The following is a 22,632-nucleotide window of genomic DNA, read 5'->3' as shown; positions in this document are numbered from 1 at the left end:
CATCTTTTTAGACTGTGGACAGTCCCTTAATTTTGTGTTGACGCACCTCTGACTTTATGCATTGATTTTATTTTCCCATTTGTCTTTACTTAACTTACTGAATACAAGGCAGTTCATGACATTGTTTTTGTAATGATTTTAATTTCCTGCTTTTAGTTTATTTCATTGTTACTTGTAATTATTTATGTTTCATGATAGATATCTTATGATTTGTCCAAGATAGTCTTCGGATTTTATTGTAATCTCAGTCTTCTCTGTTTCTAATTTGCTATAAGAATGTAGTCTAGATTAAAATAAATCTATAAAAGATATGATTAGTTATTTCACACACAAATGCCAATGCCATCAACAGGGTTAGAGTTCTCCTGCATGCTGTCACAAATATGAAGAAGATATCTACTAGTTATGTTGACATTTCATCAACATGGTTGAAATTAGATAGGAATGAATAGGCCCTTAATAGTTGCACCAATGAATTTGTCTGTGACCCTTGTGACCTGCCCAAGCCTACTCTAAGAACCCTCCAAACTGGTTAATTGCTGCTGAACAACTTGTCCAGGACTTTGAAACAGCACAGCATCACAACAGTGAATCCATTGTCAATGATTTCTTTAAGTAATAGGTGATTCAACAAAAAAACATTTGATGCAACAGTTTACAGGAAAGCATGATGCACCTGTTGTCAAAAGTGAGGAAGTCAACACTGCAACAAAAACTACTGCAATGGAATACAAAGTTATGACAAATGTCATCTTGTTTATCTACAATACAAAAGAAAAATTCAATTTGTTGCAAGTAATGGAATATCATATAACTGATACTAAGAGCAAATTTAAAAAATCAAGGTAATAAATTCATATCCGGCAATTCCTTAAAAGTGAATTTAGAAGTAGGTAACCAAGCATCGGGGTAACTTGCTTGATGCGGTGGTTTCTACCCTTAACCATTAAGTCTTATGCTCACCTTTGATGCAACTCCAACATTACTCTCTGCATCAATGACAGGGGATGGCAGGAAATTTGAATCAAACAGTTACCAACAAGGGCCATGAACTTGGTGGCAGATGAAACAGATAAGTATGGGAAAATAAGGGTGGGAGCTTGCTGGGCAGACTGGATGGGCCGATTGGTTTTTTCTGCTGTCATTTCTATGTAGCATCCACACATCTATTTTCTGTACTTTGTGTTGAGATATTTCATCTACAGATGAATATATGTAAATCAGTCAGTTTCAGAATCTCCACAAAGCAAAAGAGACAATACTTTTACAAATCTGTTCAAAGATAAGAAGAAGTAAACAAGAGAAATATATCATCATTGATGCAGAACGCATTGATGACATTCTTTCAGGGTGTCACATGAAATAAGTGGGCCAGGTATCCAATGAAAGGAGGATATTTTTGATCAGAAGCCACTTTGTTTGAAGGAAGTGGCTCAAATTATTCCTCCACTTCACATTCCTACTGGAGCAGATGCAGTTTCTGGATATTTTGGACATGTTAAAAAGTCTGTAAATCAAACTATAATGAAATAAGGGATGACAAGAAGCTGTTGAGAAGTATTAGTCAGTCTTCCAGTGACAATATATAGTAGACAAGGTGTAATTCACTATCAGATATGTCTATCAAGACATCACCAGGAATAAGATAGCAGAAGCTTATGCATTAAAGTGGAAAAAATGAAGAAATCTACATAGAGGTTGCCTCCTGACCACTGCAATTACGTCATAGTGAATCAAGTATACTTTGAAATGTATGCCCTGTTCTATTATAATCAGCCTGATGTTCCACTTTTGCCACAGACTGACAAACTGTTGCAGATGCTTCAGTCACCTCTTCCAGACAGCTATGATGATAGTTAATACCTTAATCTAGCTTATGATTCAGAATCTGATGCTGCTGAATCTGACAGTGATTTAGAATTATGCTCAGCTAGATTTAATATAAAATATTTGTATCCCACCTGGGAAACTGTATAAACTCTATAAAGGTATTTTGCTTGTAACTGCTGATTATTCTAAAGCTTTTCTGCTGAGAAGGTAGGGTAAGTAGTGGAACCCACCGGGCCTTTTATTTTCCTTATATAGATAGCCTCCCAGGAGACAGAGGTTGGACACTTCATTAATCAAGATTGTGTTAACAGGGTAATTCTGCAAAACAAATACAACCAAATCTTCCTATGTCGCTTAGCCTAAAACAGCCTGCAAAACAATTTACACAAAATTATTATTATGAAGACAGAAGTCCAGCAGCAAGATGGGGGCTATCTGATTTTTACCATTGGATGCAACATGTATGATTATCTTTCAGTTTGGGAAAGTACATTTGTGTGCACTAGACTGAAAGAACTTGTATCCCCCCCTTAAGGGAACAAGTGCAATCCCTGGAAGCCAGAGTTGCAGATCTAGAGGAGCTTACAGAGATTAAAGAGGAATGATGAGGCCTACAGGGACATTATATTACTGTATCACTTCCACTCTGGCAGCCTAGTGCAACCACAAATGAGCAAGGTCACAGGGAAGGATAGCATCAATCTTGCACAGCAGGAAATGATCCTGTAGAAAGGACCCACTGCAAGTGATGCATTATCTTCTTATGCAAGGATAAGTCTTCTGTAGGAGGGGCTCAGGAGGTCAAAGTTAAGACCGCAGTGGTCAGTGGAGATTCTATTATCAGGAACATAGTTGGGTAACTGGTGGTTGCAAAGATCACATGATGACTTATCTTCCTGGTGAGAGGATTGCAGATCTATTATGACACAAAACATTTTGTACTATGTTATCAAGAACATATCTCATCTTTGTGAGACTTTCCTCACTCCAAATGATGTCAAATCTTCACCAAGGTGTACGGTGCTGTTCGTACATCTCACTCTGCATGTGAAACTGGCCCCTAAACCACCACCAACACCTCACCTCGACCTATTAGATGGCCCTCCTATAGAGATATAAATAGATGAACACAGTGAAGTCCCCCCAAGAGGCTCTCCTCTCTACTCCACTCCTCTCTCCCTCTCCCTCTCTACCCAAGCCCTGAAATGGCTAAAATTCAATTCCAAAAATTTATCGCGAATTGCATTATGGCCATATCGCACAACCTAATGCCAGAAAAATGGTGGCGTTATTTCCGGCGTTAAAACTGTGCAATAGCATGTGTTATGCTTTTGCACAGTAGGGATGTGAATCGTTTTTCTGATGATTGAAAATATCGTACGATATTTTCAAACTCGTCAAGTATCGGGGTGTCCCCGAAAGCGATAGGAAAACCCCATGAAATTTTCATGGAGTTCTCTTATCGTTTTGGGGAGGGCGGGAAGAAAGGGCACACAAAAACAACCCCCAAACCCACCCCGACCCTTTAAATTTAATTATTTATAATCCCTCACCTCCCGACCCCCCAAAAGCTTTTCTAAAGTACCTGGTGGTCCAGCGGGGGTCCCGGGAGCGATCTTCCAGTCTCGGGCCATCAGCTGCCACTAATCAAAATGGTGTCGATGGCCCTTTGCCCTTACCATGTGAAAGGGGCTACCGGTGCCACTGGTCGGCCCCTGTCACGTGGAAAGAGCAATGGACACCGGTGCCATTTTGTTTACTGGCAGCCAACGGCCCGAGATCAGGAGATCGCTCCCGGAACCCCCGCTGGACCACCAGGTACTTTAGAAAGGTTTTAGGGGGGGGGGTCAGGAGGTTGGGGGATTCTAAATAATTAAATTTAAAGGGTTGGAGTGGGGGGGGGTTTGGCTTGGGACAGCCGAAAAAAACCGCTCAGAACCACAGGAACGAAGATTTCCTGCAGTTTTTCTACGAACCCGATACCAGAAACGATTCCGGTACCGATTCACATCCCTATTGCACAGTGTGATATTGTCTCTAATTTAACTAAATCCCACCCAAACTCCTCCCCGATCCTGCTCCCTCCAAATTTGCATTCACACCATGCATTACCATACTTTTCGCGTGCGTTAACACCATAATGCATTTTGATGAATGACGGGGTTAGTTTGTACCCGAGACATTAGAGGTAAAGTGACTTGTTCAAGGTCACAAGGAGGAGAATTGGGATTTGATCCATACTCTAACCACTAGGCTGCTCCTCCACTCCTGTGTTGACTTATTTCTATTATTTCATTATGACAGATTAATTATAAAAGAAGAGCTGGAGCACTTATATTCAGCTACTGTCTTCTGTTTTATTTAATATGTACCTTTGCCTGTTAGGAGCTCTTCTACAGTCATTGGATAATTTACAGTTTATTTATGCTGATGATATTCAGCTGTTTTATTTATTTATTTTTATTTAAGGTTTTTATATACCGGCATTCATGATAAAATCACATCATGCTGGTTTACATTAAAACAGTGGTGCATAGAAAGAAAAAACAAACTGGAACTGTAGTGCGGAAGAAAGCAGTTACAAAAAACAGGGATGCTTAAACTGGGAGAGGAAGGAAAAAGAAAAGGTTAATAGCATTTTAAATATTTACAACGAACAGTTAAATGAGCTGGTTGTATTATAGAACTTGAAGTTGAAGGACATTTTGCCATGTCAGATTGATGGTGAATTGCCTGATAAATATTTTCAAGACTTTAAGACTGAGAAAAGATTGGTTAACTCAAAATTGTTTATTTCTGAACATAAAAAAAAAAAAAAAAGATTCTTTGGGTAGGTAAGCGCTGGTGGAATAGAAGTACCTCAATAGATTTATCTGGATGGTACTTCTATTCCAATTCTTTCAGAAATACGGAGTCTTGGGATATATACCTGGATTCCCAACAGACGATGAAGCAACAAAAGTGTCAGGTGGCCAAGGTAGCTTTTTATAAGCTCAAATTGTTAAGACCATTAAAGAATTTATTGCCACCTAATTCATTTCGTATGGTGGCCCAATCATTGGTCTTAAACCACATGGATTATTGTAGATCTTTGTAAGTAGTTTTACCAGATAAACTCATACAGGTATTACAGCTTGTCCAACATTACACCGCCCTACTGCGATGAGATATCACGCCACTGCTGAGAGATTTACATAAGCTCTCGGTAAAATGGAGGTAAAAATTAATGCCTTTAGTGATTTTTGAACTTCCTAACATTGATCAACCATAGTTTTACTTAACAGTGTATGCTGGAACACTCCTTCTAGACCCTTGTACTCAGAAGGGATGTATTTGTTATAGATTGCCTCAGCTTGCACTTTTAAGTATGAGCTAACGAGGTTAAGGGTGCTTTCATATGCAGCAGTTACAGCCTGGAATAAGTTGCCAGTAAGGATGAGAGAAATGTGGGATTTGAAACAATTTAGAAAACAGGCTAAAACAATGTTTTTTGAAGAGGCATATAGGTGAGTTGGCCAGCCATACAAGAGTTTTATATTGATTTGATTACTTTGTTTTAGTCCTATATTTTAGAATGGTGTGAGCTATTATAGGATTATGTTTTAATGTTTATTTTGTATGTGTGATAATTTTGAGATTGTAACTTTGTTATCTGCTCTGGATAAATTGTTTTAAGAAGCTGCATAAGAAATTTCAAATACACAAACAAATAAAAATAAATAAATAAATAAATAAATAAATAAATAAAAGAGGGATGTGAAAATAGAAGCCTAGATGGCTCAAGGTGTCCTCTACAATCCTCTGCTAGGGCTTCAGGAACAAGTATGCAGATGAGCCTTCTGATCCTCTGCTTCTGGAAAGAGTGCAGGGGCTGTCAAAGCTCAAACCTATATGGTTTACAGTGTCCTCTGCTTAGGATGAAGGGACAAGTATGCAAATGAGCTTTCTAATTCTCTGCTGATAGAAACAGTGCTGGAAGCTGAAACCTAGACAGCTGACAGTGTCTTCTGGAATCTTCTGCTGGGACTCCTGGGAGAAGTATGCAAATGAGCCTTCTGGTCCTCTGCTGTTAGAATGAATATAGGGACTGTGAAAGCTGAAACCTAAATGGCTTACAGTGTTCCCTGGAGTCCTCTGCTAGTGCTGCTAAGGAAAGAATGCAAATGAGCCTTCCAGTTCTCTGCTGCAGACAGACACCACTTCCTCCTAAGCACATTATATACATAGATTTTAGGTGTGCTTATGAATAGCAATTTGTCAATAATCCCTCATATATCAGCAATGGCGGGATCTTGCTTTTTTCATCTTTACCATTTATGTCAGCTGTGACGCTCAATCAGATTTATCAGCTCTTGTGATGAAACTGGGCTGATTACTGCAATTCCCTCTTAGCAGGTTTACTGAAAAAGCACCCGGCAAGATTACAGCTAGCTCAAAATTCTGCAGCCAGGCTAGAGTTGGGTCTGCATTCTTGGGATCACATAATACTTTATATTGGATTCCAGTGGTCATTAGAAAACAGTTTAAAATCCTGACTTTTGTTTTCAAGATTTTGCATAATCTGGCTCCGAAACCATCACTATACTCCTTATAGGCGACTTTGCTCATCTGGTGAAGTTTCTTTACATGTTCCTTCAGTGTTTGATGACAGAATGGTTGGGACAAGAAACAAAGCCTTTTTCGCTATCACCTCTAAACTATGGAATTCTTTAAGTTCTTCAAACAGAGCTACTGCAGATTGTTAAATTTCAGAAGTTAGTAAAAAGTGCTCAGTTTATTCATGAAGTATTTTATGCTGCTATTGTCTGTTTTTATATTATGATAATTTGTATATTACTGATTTTATTTATACATTTAATCATTTGTGTGTTTATTTTATATTTTATGTATAATTTAGTTATAGTATATCACTGTGAGCATTAGTTTGATATGGCGACTCATAAAAGTAATAAAATCTACAGGGAGCACTTATATGAACTGTGGTTTTCATCTGGCGACTCTGAGGCTACTGTCAGAGACAGGATGCTGAACATAAGAATATAAGACATGCCATACTGGGTCAGACCAAGAGTCCATCAAACCGAGCATCCTGTTTCCAACAGTGGCCAATCCAAGTTACAAGTACCTGGCAAGTACCCAAACATTAAATAGATCTCAAGCTACTATTGCTTATTAATTAATAGCAGTTTATGGACTTCTCCTCTAGGAATTTATCCAAACTTTTTTTTAAACCCAGTTACATTAACTGCCATAACCACATCTTCTGGCAAGATGGACCAATTGTTTGCCCAGTTTAGCCATTCTTATGTTCTTTTCTAAGTATCACACGAAACAGGTAACAGCATAAAACAATTATACCAAATAAATAGAGAATATTGGTTTATCAAAATGTGGTTTATTCTCTCAAAAGTCTTATGCATAATGTACTGATAATTATTTGAACGTGGCACCCTAGTGGCATGTGCCTACATTTTTGTGAAGGTTACCCTAAATTTTCTTTTGGCACACTTTTTCCACATAGAAAACAGTGTCAAACCTTTACCTCTATAAGTTAGTCATGGATCAGTATAATTTTATCTTATTACGTGGCATACTATTTTATACTGATAAATCTTACCTACCATCAAAAACTGCATCAAAGAAATTCCATTCTATCAGGTTTCATTTATTGGCATTCTGCAGCTCTACACTAGTCCAGACTTACTTTCTACACTGACCTCTCTTACAACAGTTTCCTACTCTCTCACTGCTCCATCTTACTTGTAGACGTCCCCTCCCCCATGCTCCAAGTTAAATCATAGTCTCAGATCAGAAGTCACCTTTTGCATTCTCCTATCTCCTAAAAATGATCAGCTTTTATTTACTTATTTCATTTGAAATTCTAATGCTACCCTAGTTTCCCGAGCAAGGAAACTACCTGTTGCTCTATTACTAACATACCACCCATTAGTTCCAATGGAAAATTCATTGAAAATCAATTTCAAATTATATGAATAAATAATACAAGAATAGAATATTGATCTCCTCAGACATCACAAAGGAAACAATCTAAATAGAAAAGGATAGTCAGAGTAAATAACCAGTGCTTTTTCACACCTTAAAACTGAACAGTTGCAAATACTGTAACCATATTAGACCAATCTCGTTTTTAACTAGAAATACTAATAGTCCCTATTCAAAAAAAAAAACATTTAGCCATCTAACTCAGATGTTAGGTGGCTAAATTAGTATTTGGGATGGACCCAAAAAACAAATCGGAAGCCGATCCAGTTGGCTGTGTTACAGTAAAGACAATGAGAATCGGACGATCAAAAGAAGCCCTTTATTTCAATGCCCGACTCTGGCCGAGTTTCGCTCATAGAGCTGCCTCAGGGGCAACTAGAATTAAACAAATAAATATAAAACCTTAAAACAACACAATTAAATAATTCAAAACAATAAAGACATAAAATACATGTATAGATGTACATACTTAAATCATAAAATAAAATACATGTATAGGTGTTCAGATAAAAATTAAAATAACACAACTAAATAATTAAAAATATAAAATATTACTGAGCAAGAGAGCGAGAGCAAGACTCTTTTTAAGGCCTTCATAGTAGTCAACTATTTATATCACTATAGGAGGGCCAGTTAATAACTTGAGGTGAGGCTTTGGTGGTGAATTAGGGTTTTGGGGCCAGTTTGACATGCAGAGTGAGACGCACCAACAGCACAGTACACCTCAGTGAAGATTTGACGTCATTTGGAGTGAGAAAAGTCTCCCAAAGATGAGATTTCTACAATGGTACTATCAAGCTAGGGCGAGCTAACTTTAAGATACCTGGCTATATTTAATAATGTAGCTGCACTATTGAATATACCTCTGAAGTTAGCTGGATAAGATTATCTGGCTAACTTTGCTATCCAGACTGTGCCTGAATATGTACCTCACAAAATATATTTACTAAAATATTTATATGCCATACTATTCATTGTTCTATGCAGCTCACAAAAAAAAAATCCATAAACAGCTAAAACATAAATAGAAGCAAAACTACATCATTAAAACCAGATAAAAGACTTAAAAACACAGTAAATACAGAACAGATATTTCTGAAGAGTTCCAGAAAAAGAAACTCTCGAAACTTACTACTGGCATTACCTAGCCTAAAATGATAATGTATCCCTTAGAAAAAAAAAAACCAAAAACTCCTCTTTGGAAGATTCTACTGTTGATCCAAAAAAAAGGTTATCATAAGCAATAAATAATCCTGTCATAATTTAAATTCCCACTTTTAACTATGATATTTAGAGAAGGATAAGATGGAAAAATGCTTTAGGAACAGGCTAAAACTGCTCCAAAATAAAAGGTGACAAATCCCAATTAACACATCTATTATGCATCAAAATCTATAGCTAAGAGTAAGAAATGGTACTTATTTTCTTTGAGGCCAATGCAATACAGTACGTTAAGCTGAGCGCACTCTATATCCCGCAGTCGGACGCGGGTTGAATAGGTGCTAATCAATCCCCTAATGCAATAAGGGGATTAGCGCCTATTCAACGTGTATCCAATGCATAGTGAACCTAATAGCACTTGTCTGTCATTAGGAGCAGAATGCTTATTATAGTAAAAACTGGCTTTATCATCACCTTAGGGATTTTGGTCATATACCAAGCCCCCTTGAAGCAATGAGTATTCATCTGAGGATCAGGCTCAAATTTGGAATATCTAGTCAGAACGTCTTGCTTTCCTTATTTTAAGGAATTTAATATTCAGCTACCCATTTTTATTGGACTGTGAAGCCAAGAATTTGCTATGTTTGTCTACTTGGATATGAAGAAATAAAGGTTAAAGGTATCACCTACAACTTGTTCTGTTGACCTTACTTCTAAGAAATTATATAATTGTGTTTTGCAGTACTTTCATAGCATTTTAAAAAGCCTCCCTTGATCCATCACAGCTCATAAATCAGTCATGAGTACAGAGGCAGGAGTAACTAAGGTGGGGCCTTGCATAGACCTTGATCATTTCAAACTAATTCCCTGTGCTCAAAGTAGACAGGAAGTTCTTTTTAGAAACGATATTCTAGTTATTTTCAAAACAACTTTTAAGGCCTGGTGCATATATCAAACATACAGAAGATTCAAGCACTTTTAGAGGTATACAAGACATGTCTCTTTAAGCGGCATACATAGACATCAGTGGGGCCCGGGGCCCGGGGCCACAGCCCCCCAAAAAAATTTGGGCCACCGCTGGCAACAACTCCCCCTCCCTCCTGCTCCCAGTTCTCCTAACCGAGCATATGTAGACTCACTTTCACCCTCCACCTCAACCGAAGCTTCACTAATGGAATGTGAGACAGCACATTATTGCTTATGTGCACCTCCCTCCTCCAGTGGCCACCACTGCCCTGATCCCCTCACTCACCCTCCATGTCCTGAAAGAGGAGGAGTATTGCAACCTTGCAGTACCTCGACTTGCTTCCTCCTCCTCGGTTGCTGATGCTTGAATGATGAAATTCAGGTTCTGGCAGCCAAGGAAAAGAAAGAGGTCCGAGGCACTGCAAGGTGGTGATGCTCCTCCTCTTTGAGAACATGGAGGATGAGTGAGGGCATCATGGCAGCCATCAAAGGGGGGGGGGGGTGGGCGGGGAAAGGAAATAATCTGCTGTTCAATCTGCCTTCGATAAGATTTCTCTGCTGAGAGAAGGAGTGAAGGTGAGTTGGGGGGAGGGAATGACTGAGATGAGGGATTGTGGGGATTTGGGAGTTTGGGGTGTGGGAGTGAAGGTGGTGGGTTGAAGTACTGTGGGGGAGTGAGGGGATTGTGAGGAGGTGTGAGTGAAGGCGGTGACAGGGGATTTTGGTGGGGAGGAACTGAAAGAGCGAAGGGATTGTGACAGAAAGGGAGTGAAAGAGGTGAGGTGACTGTGGGGGTAGGAGTCAAGGAGGTGAGTGAGGGGTTTGTATAGGGGGGAGGGACTGAATGAATGAATGAGTTTGGTTGAGTAAGGGGATTAAGGGGAACTAAATGAGAGAGGGATCAGGTGGAGGGTGGGGTGAGGGAAAGTTAGAGGATGGAAGAAAGTGAATGCGGGAGAGTGAGGGGAGTTATTCTTCCTGCACAGTGTTTTAGCTTAATTTTGAAATTTGCATTATATGGTTTACATGAAGAATGTAAGAGAATGACTACTGGGGATGGAGTTTGGGGCAATGTTCATGCCCTCCCCCAACCAAAAAGGCATTCTGCTGCCCCTGCTAGCATATAAAATCACCTGTGCAGAAGATAATCACCGATTCCGGCAGTTTACATTATCTTAGTTATGAAATTCTTCCTGGTAGTTTTGGGCCTTTCAGTGTGAAGGGAGACATGTACATATTAGCTTACATTCCAAACCATGCTGTTCAGTATTGAGCCCTGGTGGTGCCAGACAAATAATTAGTTCTATCCTGTATGTTAAGGCCACACCACCATAGAGATGTTTGGTTTCAGCCTTTTGGGAGGTCAAATATAAAAGGAAGCAAGAGAAACCACCGCTCGCATACTAGCAGCAGCAATCAGTTAAGCCTGGGGGAAAAAAATCCCTCTTTCCTGCCATCGATTAAGCAAAGGAAAGTGAATTTCTCTAGTATAAAGCTTCCCAAACTGTGGGTCGTGAGTCCAAATGTTGTCATAAAACCTTCAGCTGGAGTCACAAGTGCCTCAAATATTTGCACTCTTCAGGCTCCAGCAGAAGCAGCTTGAATAGTGCAAGTCAGTGTGAAGCCTGTGAGGCAGAATGCACTCAAGGCCTTGCAGTGGCTCTGCCCTTGCATGAGTTTCTGTGTTAACAGAAAGCTCCTCATGAAGGAGGGATCAGGGTTGCTGCAAGGTCTGTGAGCTTGCACTAGCTTACAGGCCACATGCTACTTTCATTACTAATACTGCTGCTGCTTGCAGATCATCATCAGGTTTGGGACTAGCCATCAGGGGAGAAGGCTGAGTGTACATCGACCAGTGGCAATTGCCACTGCTCTTCTCTCTTCATCCACCACTGAAACTATCCAAGAGAAAAATGTTCCCCATCATCAACCTGCCTTCTCTTCCCACCAGATGTCACCCACCTTTGGCCCAGCAACCAAAGGAAAATGTTGCTGCTGACCCTGGCCGAGGTGTTTGGAGAAGGCGCTTGGAAGGAGGGGGGTCAGATCAGGTGGAAAGGGTTGGCTGTGGAGTGTGAGAAAGGGGGAATGACAGAAGGGTGACTGGGAGATTTAAGAGAGGAGCTGGGGGTGGGGGGGAGGATGGCATGGAGAATGGGGTGAGAGGGAGGGAATGCTGTAGGATCGGCTGAGTATTATAAGAAGGGCATAGGTGTGAAAGAGGACCAGCTGGGGTATGTGAAATGGGCTGGAGAAGGTGAGAGAGGGAATGGGTGGAGGTTAAGAGAGGAGGTCCTCTGGAGGTGGCTGAGGTTGAGAGGAAAGAAAAGAAAAGATCAACTGGAGAGAATGGAATAGAGAGGGAGGATCAGCTGTAGTGCAGGGATGGTGACAGTGGAGTGATTGTTAGAAGGGACCCACAAACCTGTTAATTTGTTTTAATTGTCCTCTGGGGTCATGTGAATATTTTGTTAAATGACATCTGGTTTGCTATAGTGAAATGTTTTAAAAGGAGAATACATTTAGGCAAAAACGAATGTGAAATATCATTAATATAAAGAGATATGGAAAACTAATAGTGGATGTTTTTCAGGAGATGATTCCAGTAACTGCATTTAATGTCTTTCTAACAATGAGCAGCAAAAGCTGTTATAATTGTAAACAGTACATTTACTATCCAATCAAAGAGAGAATAGATTCTCTTAATAGTTCTATGCAATAAACAGACCGGAAAGGAGAAACTAAATTAGCGCACACACAAATAAGAAATTCTTCTGTTAACTAAGAAGAAGTTCTAGTCAAAATAAAAACAACAAGCATGCAATTTTATTATTTGCCAAAATACTGAATCACTTACTCTCCTAGACTTCGGTCAGAAAAGGCAAAAGCATTCCAGAGAAAGGAAAAGATGAAAAATTCTTCAGTTATAGTACAACAAAGACAAACATTCATTCAATTCATTAAGCATGTGAACATTTTTGCTGTCTCAGAGCAATGTATTTTATGCAAAGTTGAATGCACTCTACAAGTTTAGATTTAATATTTATGTTCATGCAAAACAAATATATTAACTTTAAACTATATTTTGACTACTATATCTATTAAGCTAAACAAAACAATGCCAAAACAAGAAATCACATCAAACGTTATGGCCGCTACTGGTCACTTAGAGCTAGGGGAGAAAAAGCATAGCAGCTTCGCTGTCACTTTAGAGTGCATCATTACTTCAGAATAGTAAAGCTGGAGCAGCGACTGGGCTCAGGGGTAAGTGTTGTATTCTGCCAACAAGAGATGGCTCTTGTTCTTGCCCATTGAATTAATGAGGGCTTGGAAGTGCATGCCAAGGAAATGATACTCCTTTCATGATGAAAATGTGGATACGATATTGCTTAGAACACAGCAAAGTTCTTTACTTAGTTTATCAATCATACACAGGGGTCATGTGATCATAGCATCAAACAGATTCCGCCAAAGCTTTTTGGAACATGCATAGTTCTTTCACTGCTCATATGTAGTAGTTTCCAAGCTACTAGTATGAATGTAGACTCCTGACCGGAGGTTCTGAAAAGGCAGTGAACCCCAGTTAAAAACATGGTAAAAACTGTGGAAGAAAGAGCAAAGCTTTGTCCCACATCATGGCATATATCAAAACAGTCAACATTTCATGCCTCCGAAACTTTGCCAGTAATTCCATCATGAAATTCTTTTATTACTTTAAACTGCTCTGGGCAACCATAAAGTTTAAAAATTGACAGTATTTCTCTTTCCACTGTATCAAAAGTCTTAGAAAGGTCAACAAGTGCTACAAAGAGGTCTTGCTGTTTAATGTCCTTGTCTTACAGTTGTCTCAGAAAAAAATCATGTCAATCAATGTATTTCTGTGCAAAGAGATCAACTTTCTGGGAGAATACTTCTTATATTTTTTTCATCTGTTTACAAGAGTTGCAGAGAAATAAAAGTGAGCCCAACATGATGTAGGAGTTGTTGGAAGAAATGCTGTAGATCGTGGGCATGTAATCATAATATGATTTGTGACTGAGAACCAATGTATATTTGAAACTGAAAACAGGAACAAGAACTTGCTGGTTTATTATTAAAGCATAAAAGCTTCCAAAGAATTCCTGGGAAACACAACAAACATGTGGGACGGAAATTATTAGTCAATACATTTCGACATTAAGAGGTCAATATTCAAAGGGTTTGCCAAGCCAATTTATTTAAGCCTATTGGGAAAAAGTAAGGTCCTCTATGGGAAATTCAGGATGTGAAAAGTAAAGGTTGGATAGAAAATGTCTTACAGGTCTTCCAAAAGCAATTTTTGGGGATAAATGTTTGTTCTAGAATAATTATACAGTTCATTATTTCTTCTGGGAAAATTCAACTTCAGAATTTGCAAAAGGTTTGGTTTATGTTGATTGCTGATACTAAAATGTTGTTGTACAAACAAACTATGTTATACAATGATGATAGTATCCTCCCAAATAATCTGTTTTATTCAAATGTATTTATCAAATTCTTGTGAATTCAATAAAAATATAGAAGGACACATATGGAGATGCACCATGCGAGTTGCATGAACTGTGGAAGCCATGACGGTCAACATTCTCAACATGGACCAAGCTGATGTCTGCTGATTAAATTGTTCCTTCCACCCTGACCACTATATTTTGGCCCTATTGGTGTACAGATAAGCTATGGCTTGAGTTTTGTTTAGCAGAGTCCCTAGAAATTCCAATTGAGATGTCAGGCTCTGATTGGAATTGGGTAGTTGATGACAAACTTTAGCCACTGTAGCACCCAGATTTATTCATATAGATTCATTTGCTCCTTCCCAAGATGCCCTCTTGTCCTACCAATTGTCCAAAGAAGGAAATACATGAACCTCCAGCTCACACAGAAATGCTGCAACAACTGCAAGACACAATGTGAATACCTGCAGTGCTGATGCTAGTTCAAAAAGCAGAACGCAGAACTGAAGGTAGTGTTGAACTTTAACTTTACTTTTTTCAAGAATAAGTTCAAGGCTCTGAAATCTAAGGTGGAACAAAATCTTCCTATCTTTTTGGGGAAAAAAAAGGACCAAGAATAAAATTCCTACTCTCTCAACTGTGGGAGAGATTTTACCAATCTGGCATGCAAGAGAGATTTCAAACTTGAGCAGATCCTAGAACAGAGTGAACCTTAGTAATCTGGATGGGAAGGTAATTTGGCGTAATTCTCATTAAGTGTAATTTATAGTTTGGGAAGCATTCTTTGAGTGAAAACTACTTCCTAAGTTGACCACCATAAAATCTCCAAGATGTGCAGAATGGTTTGGAGGTAGCAATAAATAGAATCTGAAGCACAAACTGTGTGTCTATCATAAGCTCCAACACTTACTTGTCATTATTCTTGAGAGCCTACAAACATCCATAACCATGGAAAAGACTTTTTTGACTTAGCAATGTCCTCCTGCTCCTTTGCATCTCAAACTCAATTGGAACCAGAGCTATGATCCTGGCATCATGAGCCTTCATTTGCAACTACCATGGAATTTTTAATATACCACCCCCTAATGTATCTAATCTGGTCACCGCAGTGATGATCATAGGCAGGGAGCCATGCACAAGGGCTCCTTCCAGAACCCTGCAATCACGGACCTGAATTCAGCCACTATGTATCACTCTTTAACGATGACCATGACTCCATCCTTTCTAGGGGTTGTGAATGTTGCCTCCACAATCTCCCAGCTGACCCAGGTGGCTGAAGAGCGGAGAGACCCTGCGCACCGCGGGAAGCGGCTGGAGAGACGTTGCGCACCGCGTGAGGTCAGGCCAGAGCCGGCTGAGAAGTGGAGGCCAGGCTTATTGGGCCAAACAATGAGAAGAGGCTCCATGTGAGCTTGTGTACCTGTGGTAGAATGGGTGCATGAGAGAGAGCTTGTGTACCTGTGGTAGAATGGGTGCCTGGGTGCATGAGTGAGAGCTTGTGTGTGTCTGTGGTAGAATGGGTGCCTGGGTGCATGAATAAGAGCTTGTGTGTGTGCGTGCCTGTGGTAGAATGGATGCCTGGGTGATTGAGAGCGAGCTTGTGTGCCTGTGGTAGAATGGGTGCCTGGGTGCATGAGTGAGAGCTTGTGTGCTTGTGGTAGAATGGGTACCTGGGTGCATGAGTGAGAGCTTGTGTGCCTGTGGTAGAATGGGTGCCTGGGTGCATGAGTGAGAGCTTGTGTGCCTGTGTTATATAGAATGGGTGTCTGGGTGCATGAGTGAGAGCTTGTGTGCCTGTGTTAGAATGGGTGTCTGGGTGCATGAGTGAGAGCGTGTTTGTGTGTGGTGGTACAATGGGTGCATGAGTGAGAGCTTGTGTGTGTGTGTGTGTGTGTGTGTGTGTGTGTGTATGTGTGTGTGGTGGTACAATGGGTGCCTGGGTGCGTGAGTGGCAGCTTTGGGTGTGTGGTAGAATGGGTGCCTCGGTGCGTGAGTGGCAGCTTTGTGTGTGTGTGTGTGTGTGTGTGTGTTAGAATGGGTACCTGGGTGCATGAGTGTGAGCTTGTGTGCCTGTGGTATAATGGGTGCATGAGTGAGAGCGTGTGTGTGTGTGTGCCTGTGGTAGAATGGGTGCCTGGGTGCATGAGTGAGAGCTTGTGTGCCTGTGGTAGAATGGGTGCCTTGTGTGTGTGTGGTACAATGGGTGCATGAGTGGCAGTGTGTGTGTGGTTGTAAGTGACAGAGCATGTGTGTGTGAGACAGAGACTGGTCAGGGAGGTGACTGGTGTGTGTGTGAGAGACAGAGACTGGTCAGGGAGGTGACTGGTGTGTGTGTGTGAGGAAGAGATACTAGTTAGGGAAGTTACTAGTCTGTGTGAGACAGAGACTGGTTGTGGGCCCTAAGGAAGAGGACTGTGAGGAGATAGCTTCAGCAGCCACTGCTGCTTCTGGTGAGTGCTATTGGTCTGCAAGGGAAAGGAGTAGGAGAGTTGCTGGAGAGGGTAAGTAAAAAGCTGCCTTTAAGTTTATTTTTCTTGATTGACTGCCATTTTAATTATTGGGTATTATGTGATGTGTCTGCTGTTTTGAAATATTTTGATATTTAGACAATTTTTATTACTTTTTTTTATGAGTTTTTAATTGTTGGATGTTATTCTGTTCATCAGCTGTTTTGTAACATTTATTAGTATAGTTTTACAATTATTTCCAAGTGGGTATCTATAGCAGCTTGGCTTGCTCTCTTTTCCCAATAGGAGGTGTATTAGTGCTTAGGGCCTGGTTAAATATTTGTAGTGGTAAATTACTGTCTTTTCATAAGGAGGAGTATTGTGCTTGCCAGTAAAGAGTTTGTTTTGCTTTTACTGAGATGTCATCAGATCCAGAATATCTTTTTTTGTATGGTGAGCTGTACGGGTAATACCCTAGTTCTGCTCTGCACTCATTTTTTGGGGGTCAATGTGGTTCCTGAGGATGCAGAATGTATATTTACATTTTGTCCCGTGACGGTCACATGTTCAGTGTGTCACGCACTTGAGAACCATCTGTCAGGTGTGTCCCGGCCGAAAAAAGGTTGAGAACCACTGCTCTACATCATCTTTTATATATTCTGGAAAAGAAAGTGGACAGGGAATGCCACAAACTCTTTTGGAACATCCAGGTTTTCCAGGTGGTGAAGAAGTGAAACCTTGGACTAACCCTCAACATACAATTCAAAGGGGACAGCTGTAGCCATCCCATGGACTAAGTCAGGGAAGGAAATGTGTTTAGACAGAGACCTATTTCTGGCCTATGGTGAAAAAAGTCCTAATGAGAGGCCACTTGAATATTTCCCTTTAGAACTAGGCTAACTGTAATCCAAGCCCCAGGATTCCTCAGACTCACACAACATTGGTTGAATGGACTGCTGGGAACTCAGAAATGCTGAAGTTGAGGAACTCAGTGGCCTATAACTCTGCTCTTTGGGCACTAGGACCAAATGATGAGGAGTAGGATAGGGTTTCTACAATGAACCTGTTTGACTCAGACACTGACAAGACAAGCTCAGGGCACAGAACCCAAGTCAGCACCAACAAGATTGGTCCTGAAAAGTGGGTGCTGAAAGGAAGATCCCTTGATACTTGGAATGCTGAGGGAACACCAGTGGTACTCCTGTCCAACTCCAGCTTGAAAAGCGCTGATGAAAACATCAGAGTTGGACTTATAGCAGAGTGGACATCCTCCATTGTTCTGGGGGTCGTTAAGGCTCCAGACTGGACCTCTAAATATCAATGTAGTGTTGTCTATGCATGAGAGGTAGAACAAACCTCCAGCTGTGGCCAATTTGAACAGTGTGGAACCCCCTGTCTCTCAAACCCTTGTGAAGGATTGAAGCAAAGCTTTGAAGCTTCTGCTTAAAGCTTAGTACCAACTCTATTTGGCTCTTAAGTATTCCAATCCCTGGACTCGGTTCAAGTGGGAAAAGTAGATTTCTTGACACCTTGGCCCTATCCTCAGACTGAGGTGGTGAAGAGGTTGAGAGATTCTTCAGTGCTATCTGGCCATCAATGATTATGGTTCTGGGATCCTCAGGTCATCTTTGATGCTCTTCCGAGGAGCTAGATTTAGCTCACTGGAAAGGAAAGCAAGAAGCATATCTTTCCAGGCCTGAACCTCATTGGGTGGCATCTTCAAAATTATATTACAGTAGGATATATCATGGCTTTGCCCGAGATATTTACAGCAAACCTTGCAATGAGCAGTAATGGGCATCTCCTGTTTGCAGTTGGTACAGAATTTTAAGCCATTGGCCAACAATTATGGTGAGGAACATCAATGTGGTAACATCAAAGATATTTTCCTCTTCATAAGATGCTCTTAAAAAAAATAAATCTAGCTGGGTGGCCTGCTGGTGTAGACACACTGAAGAAAAATCTGAACTGGTTCAATAGGATAGGAAAGGAAAAGAAAATTTTTAGACATGCCAGAAAACCTAACTAAAGAGATTTGTGAGGGCTAGGAGATGGAATTAGGCAAAGAGCCTGAAGAAAAAGAGCTTCTTGATTTCTTCAGGGCCACACAAGCAGAAACACATCTGATGCTCTCGGCACATGAAACAAACTGCAAAGAGCCATAGCAGTACAGGAACTACCATATATGGGCAGGAAAATGCTTTTACATCATTCCATAAAGTTCTGGAAGAATCTGTGCTTGGTGCAAAATGCAGTAATGTGATCCATGTGTGTAACTATGTTGAGATGCTGGTTTGTTGCATCACAGGTTACTGCAACTGGACTATATATGCGCTGGAGAAAGCTAGGAGGAATAAAGACTATTGCTATAATTATTACTGCTCACCTCTTTCTGCTCTACTTGAAGTGCAGATTTTAATATATCTCTAAGCTGAGTTAATTGTTTTCTTTCTTCATCCTGTACTTGTTTGATCTAGAACAAACAGAATAAAGTTAGAATTTTAATTTGATTTACAAATTCATAACTGTGTTGGTATCTTTATTCACTATTAAAAACATCATCTATGTGGGTCTTCTTTGCCTTTAAATGAAATGACTGATTTATTATTTGATTTATATTCTGCTTTTTTTTATTCCTTAAACAGCTACATAAATTTCTCCAGTTACTAAAAATATTTCAATACACATAGCCTGGGCCCAATCTGCAAGAGTTAAAGGAAGTTATCTCAACACTGGGGTGGAAACATTTTTCTTCAACTACAGACTGAAAATAAATAGTTTTTATTTTTATATTTTACAGCTAAACATACCTGACAATTAAAACTGCTAAAAAATCAATAAACAAGTACTCCCACCAAAATTAATTTCCAATTTTAGTATCACAAAATTTCAAACTTGTGCTAATTCAACCCCTTTTTGTGTCCATTACCATGTGTTCAAGATATGGGCATGTACTTTTACAGTCAATTTTTCAGAGCACCATTTGTTACAAACAGAAACAGGGCAGCTTCCAGGAATTCAAAGGAATTTCAGGGCAGCAGGTCAAAAATAAATGTATTAAAATTGGTGCTTGATTTACTATGTTTCCCCCTCCACAGACAGAAATAAAAGATATCTTCGCAAATCAGGCCCATGGTGAACTTCTGAATTTAAGGTGTGTATTTCAGAAATACTGAGCAACACATAGTTAATTCTTGGATCTGTAATATTTCATGACATGTTTTAATTTCCTAATGTATACCAGAAGGAAAAAAAACCTGATTTGGATATAAGACTGGCTCAGATTTAAGATGATTCATTTCTGATGAAATATTTGAAAAACTTTGCTTCTTCAAAATGTATCACAGATATTACTCTTTGGTCTTTTTCACCCTGCCTCATACTTTTTGCACATTCACCTTTCTTTTTGCTTATTTCCCCTCTACACCCCCCCCCCCCCCCCCCGACTCCATTCATGTTTCTTTTCACCCTTTCCCATCAGAACTGCTGCGATCTTGAAGAGTGTCTTTGTGGCCAAGGCCGTAACTCAATCCTCATCCTTCTTGACCTATCCTGCTGCTTCTGACACTGTTAATCAACTCCTTGATAGCTGTACTCAATTGGATTTTGGAACTCTACTCTATCCTGGTTTTCTTCTTACTTCTCCCATCATACTCTGGTGATTCTTCCTCCACTGCTATTCAGCTATCGGCTGGGCATGCCTCAAGGTTGGAACTTAAAGAAAACTGAAGTGATGGTGTTGCAAAGATTTGGTAAGTTAGTAGCGCTTGATTCACTAACCTTGAGAATTCAATTGTCCATATTGTATCACAGGTGAAGAACTTAGGGATTATCCTTGAACCTAACCTACAAATGTCTGTACATATCAGATCAGAAGTTAAATCTGGTTATTTTAAACTTTGACTTGTAAGACCGCTAAAGTGTTTATTAGGAATGGACAAGTTTAGATCTGGGGTATAAACGTTAATGTCACCTATATTAGACTATTGTAATGTTTTACTGATTCTTCAAGTGCTACAAAATTCGGCCACTCGTTTGATATCTGGAGACAGCAGAAGAGAACACATTTCACCAGTGAGATTTGTAAGGGCTTGTGCAAAGTGCATTACAGCCCTCGATTAACATCAAGGCTACGGGTTGGGACAGCACCTCTCGGTACAGATGAGAGCATGCACATTGGGGCGTGCTTCCGCATTTCCCATCCCTCCCCCTGCATGGCATAGTTACGACATCATAGAATGAGGCCCGGGCGCATGGCAGTTCATCACGGGTAAGATTTAAATGACTTACCCAACCATCATCCCATCTCCTTCCTGGCCTCCGCCTTAGGCTATCGCTTCAGGCTATCACGTGCACTCATCTCGACATGCTCGGCATCTGGCAGACCACCACCCATGAACTAGTACCCCATAAGTGCCCCCCACCTTTCTACTGCCACAGCCCCCAGCAGAGAACACATCTTTTAAAACGTAAGAAACCACCACAGGTAAATGGGGCACTCGAGCAGGGGAGACAGACCATGCAAAACACACAGTGGGGGACATTAAGAGGAGTTCTCCATGGGAATAGGAATTTCTCCGGGATGGTGCAGCGTTCTAGCCAAACAAAGAGCCTGTTTTCATTTAGAACAGCAGCATGGGAAAATTACAGCTCCAAACCCAGAGATCTAACGTGAGGAGAGGCGCACACCCAAGCAGATAAGGGTGATGGAGATAAAGTGAATTGGTCAATGTGCAGGAGGGAGGGGGACAAAAAGTGCAGCTGAACAATGCAGTGCACCAGAGATGGAAGGGCTGCTCATGCTTACACAAAGACCGCCCAACTTAGGCCCATCGCAGCAACTGCCAGTCACCGTCATTCCTCCGATGCCCAAAACGACTTCCGGCAACATCGGGGCTGCAGGGGGTGGGACAGTCTGAGAGGTCTCCGCTCTGCAAGCGATCCCCGCAGGAGGTAGCTCAGCATGGTCAGGGTCATGTAGTAGATTCCCTGCTCATGGTTCTTACTGGAATACTATACAAAGTTGGGCCCCACCGAACCCTTACATGCAGCTGCAGATGCCAAGATACCCTTGGGCTCAGGGGCTCCCTGGACAGTCCCCACAATGGGGTCCAAACTTCTACCTGGGTTATGCTGGCCACAATAACGTTATAGCAGCGCAAACATGGGGGGCAGATTAATCCATAGCAGAACCTACTTCACATGAAGTTTCACTCGGCCCTCAGTGGGTCCCCTGAGTGAACAGACAGCAGCAAGTACACAAGACCCAATGGCACAGGCAGCCGCGCCACTTCCGCTGATATCAGTGGCAAGTCCAAATCAACCATCACACGAAGGGGGCACACATGACTTGAGGCAGTAGTGTGGTCACTCGGCGCAGTTCCAGGTGTCAACAGGGCAAACCAGCAAGATCAAGTGCAGGTGAGTCCTCAGGGGTTTTGGGTGAGAATTCAAGTATAGGTAAGGCTGATAAGGCATAAAAGTTGGGTAAGCGAAAAGGCAAATCCAAGCAGAGGCCAGGTCAAACTCCAGTCTGAATACCTCTTCAGACTCCTCAGATTCAGAGTCATCTTCCGAGAATAATCTGGAGAAGCTGAAAGAGGATGAGGCAGAATGTTCCAGAGGGTCATCAGCGCTGACTGCACTGTCGCAACTATGGGAGAGCATGCCCAAGGCAAGATCAAGAAGCAGACTTATATAGATATATTTAGGATCTTAGAGGGGCAGAGGAAGGGAAGAGGTAGGAGAACGAAAAG

General features: G+C 40.8%; 1 protein-coding gene across 7 annotated transcripts in view; it reads right to left on the bottom strand.

Moving 5' to 3' along the window:
- ASAP2 (ArfGAP with SH3 domain, ankyrin repeat and PH domain 2) overlaps window positions 1-22,632 on the bottom strand; it is a 413,895-nt gene that overhangs the window by 181,794 nt on the left and 209,469 nt on the right. For all 7 annotated transcript variants that reach the window (XM_029595831.1, XM_029595830.1, XM_029595833.1 and 4 more), the window contains one exon: window positions 19,263-19,349. In XM_029595831.1, the coding sequence (XP_029451691.1) occupies window positions 19,263-19,349 (87 nt within the window). The remainder of the gene's footprint in view (window positions 1-19,262; window positions 19,350-22,632) is intronic.

The sequence above is a fragment of the Rhinatrema bivittatum genome, chromosome 3 (genome assembly GCF_901001135.1).
Source record: "Rhinatrema bivittatum chromosome 3, aRhiBiv1.1, whole genome shotgun sequence".
Lineage (NCBI taxonomy): Eukaryota > Metazoa > Chordata > Amphibia > Gymnophiona > Rhinatrematidae > Rhinatrema > Rhinatrema bivittatum.
This window is presented reverse-complemented; position numbering and strand designations above follow the sequence as displayed.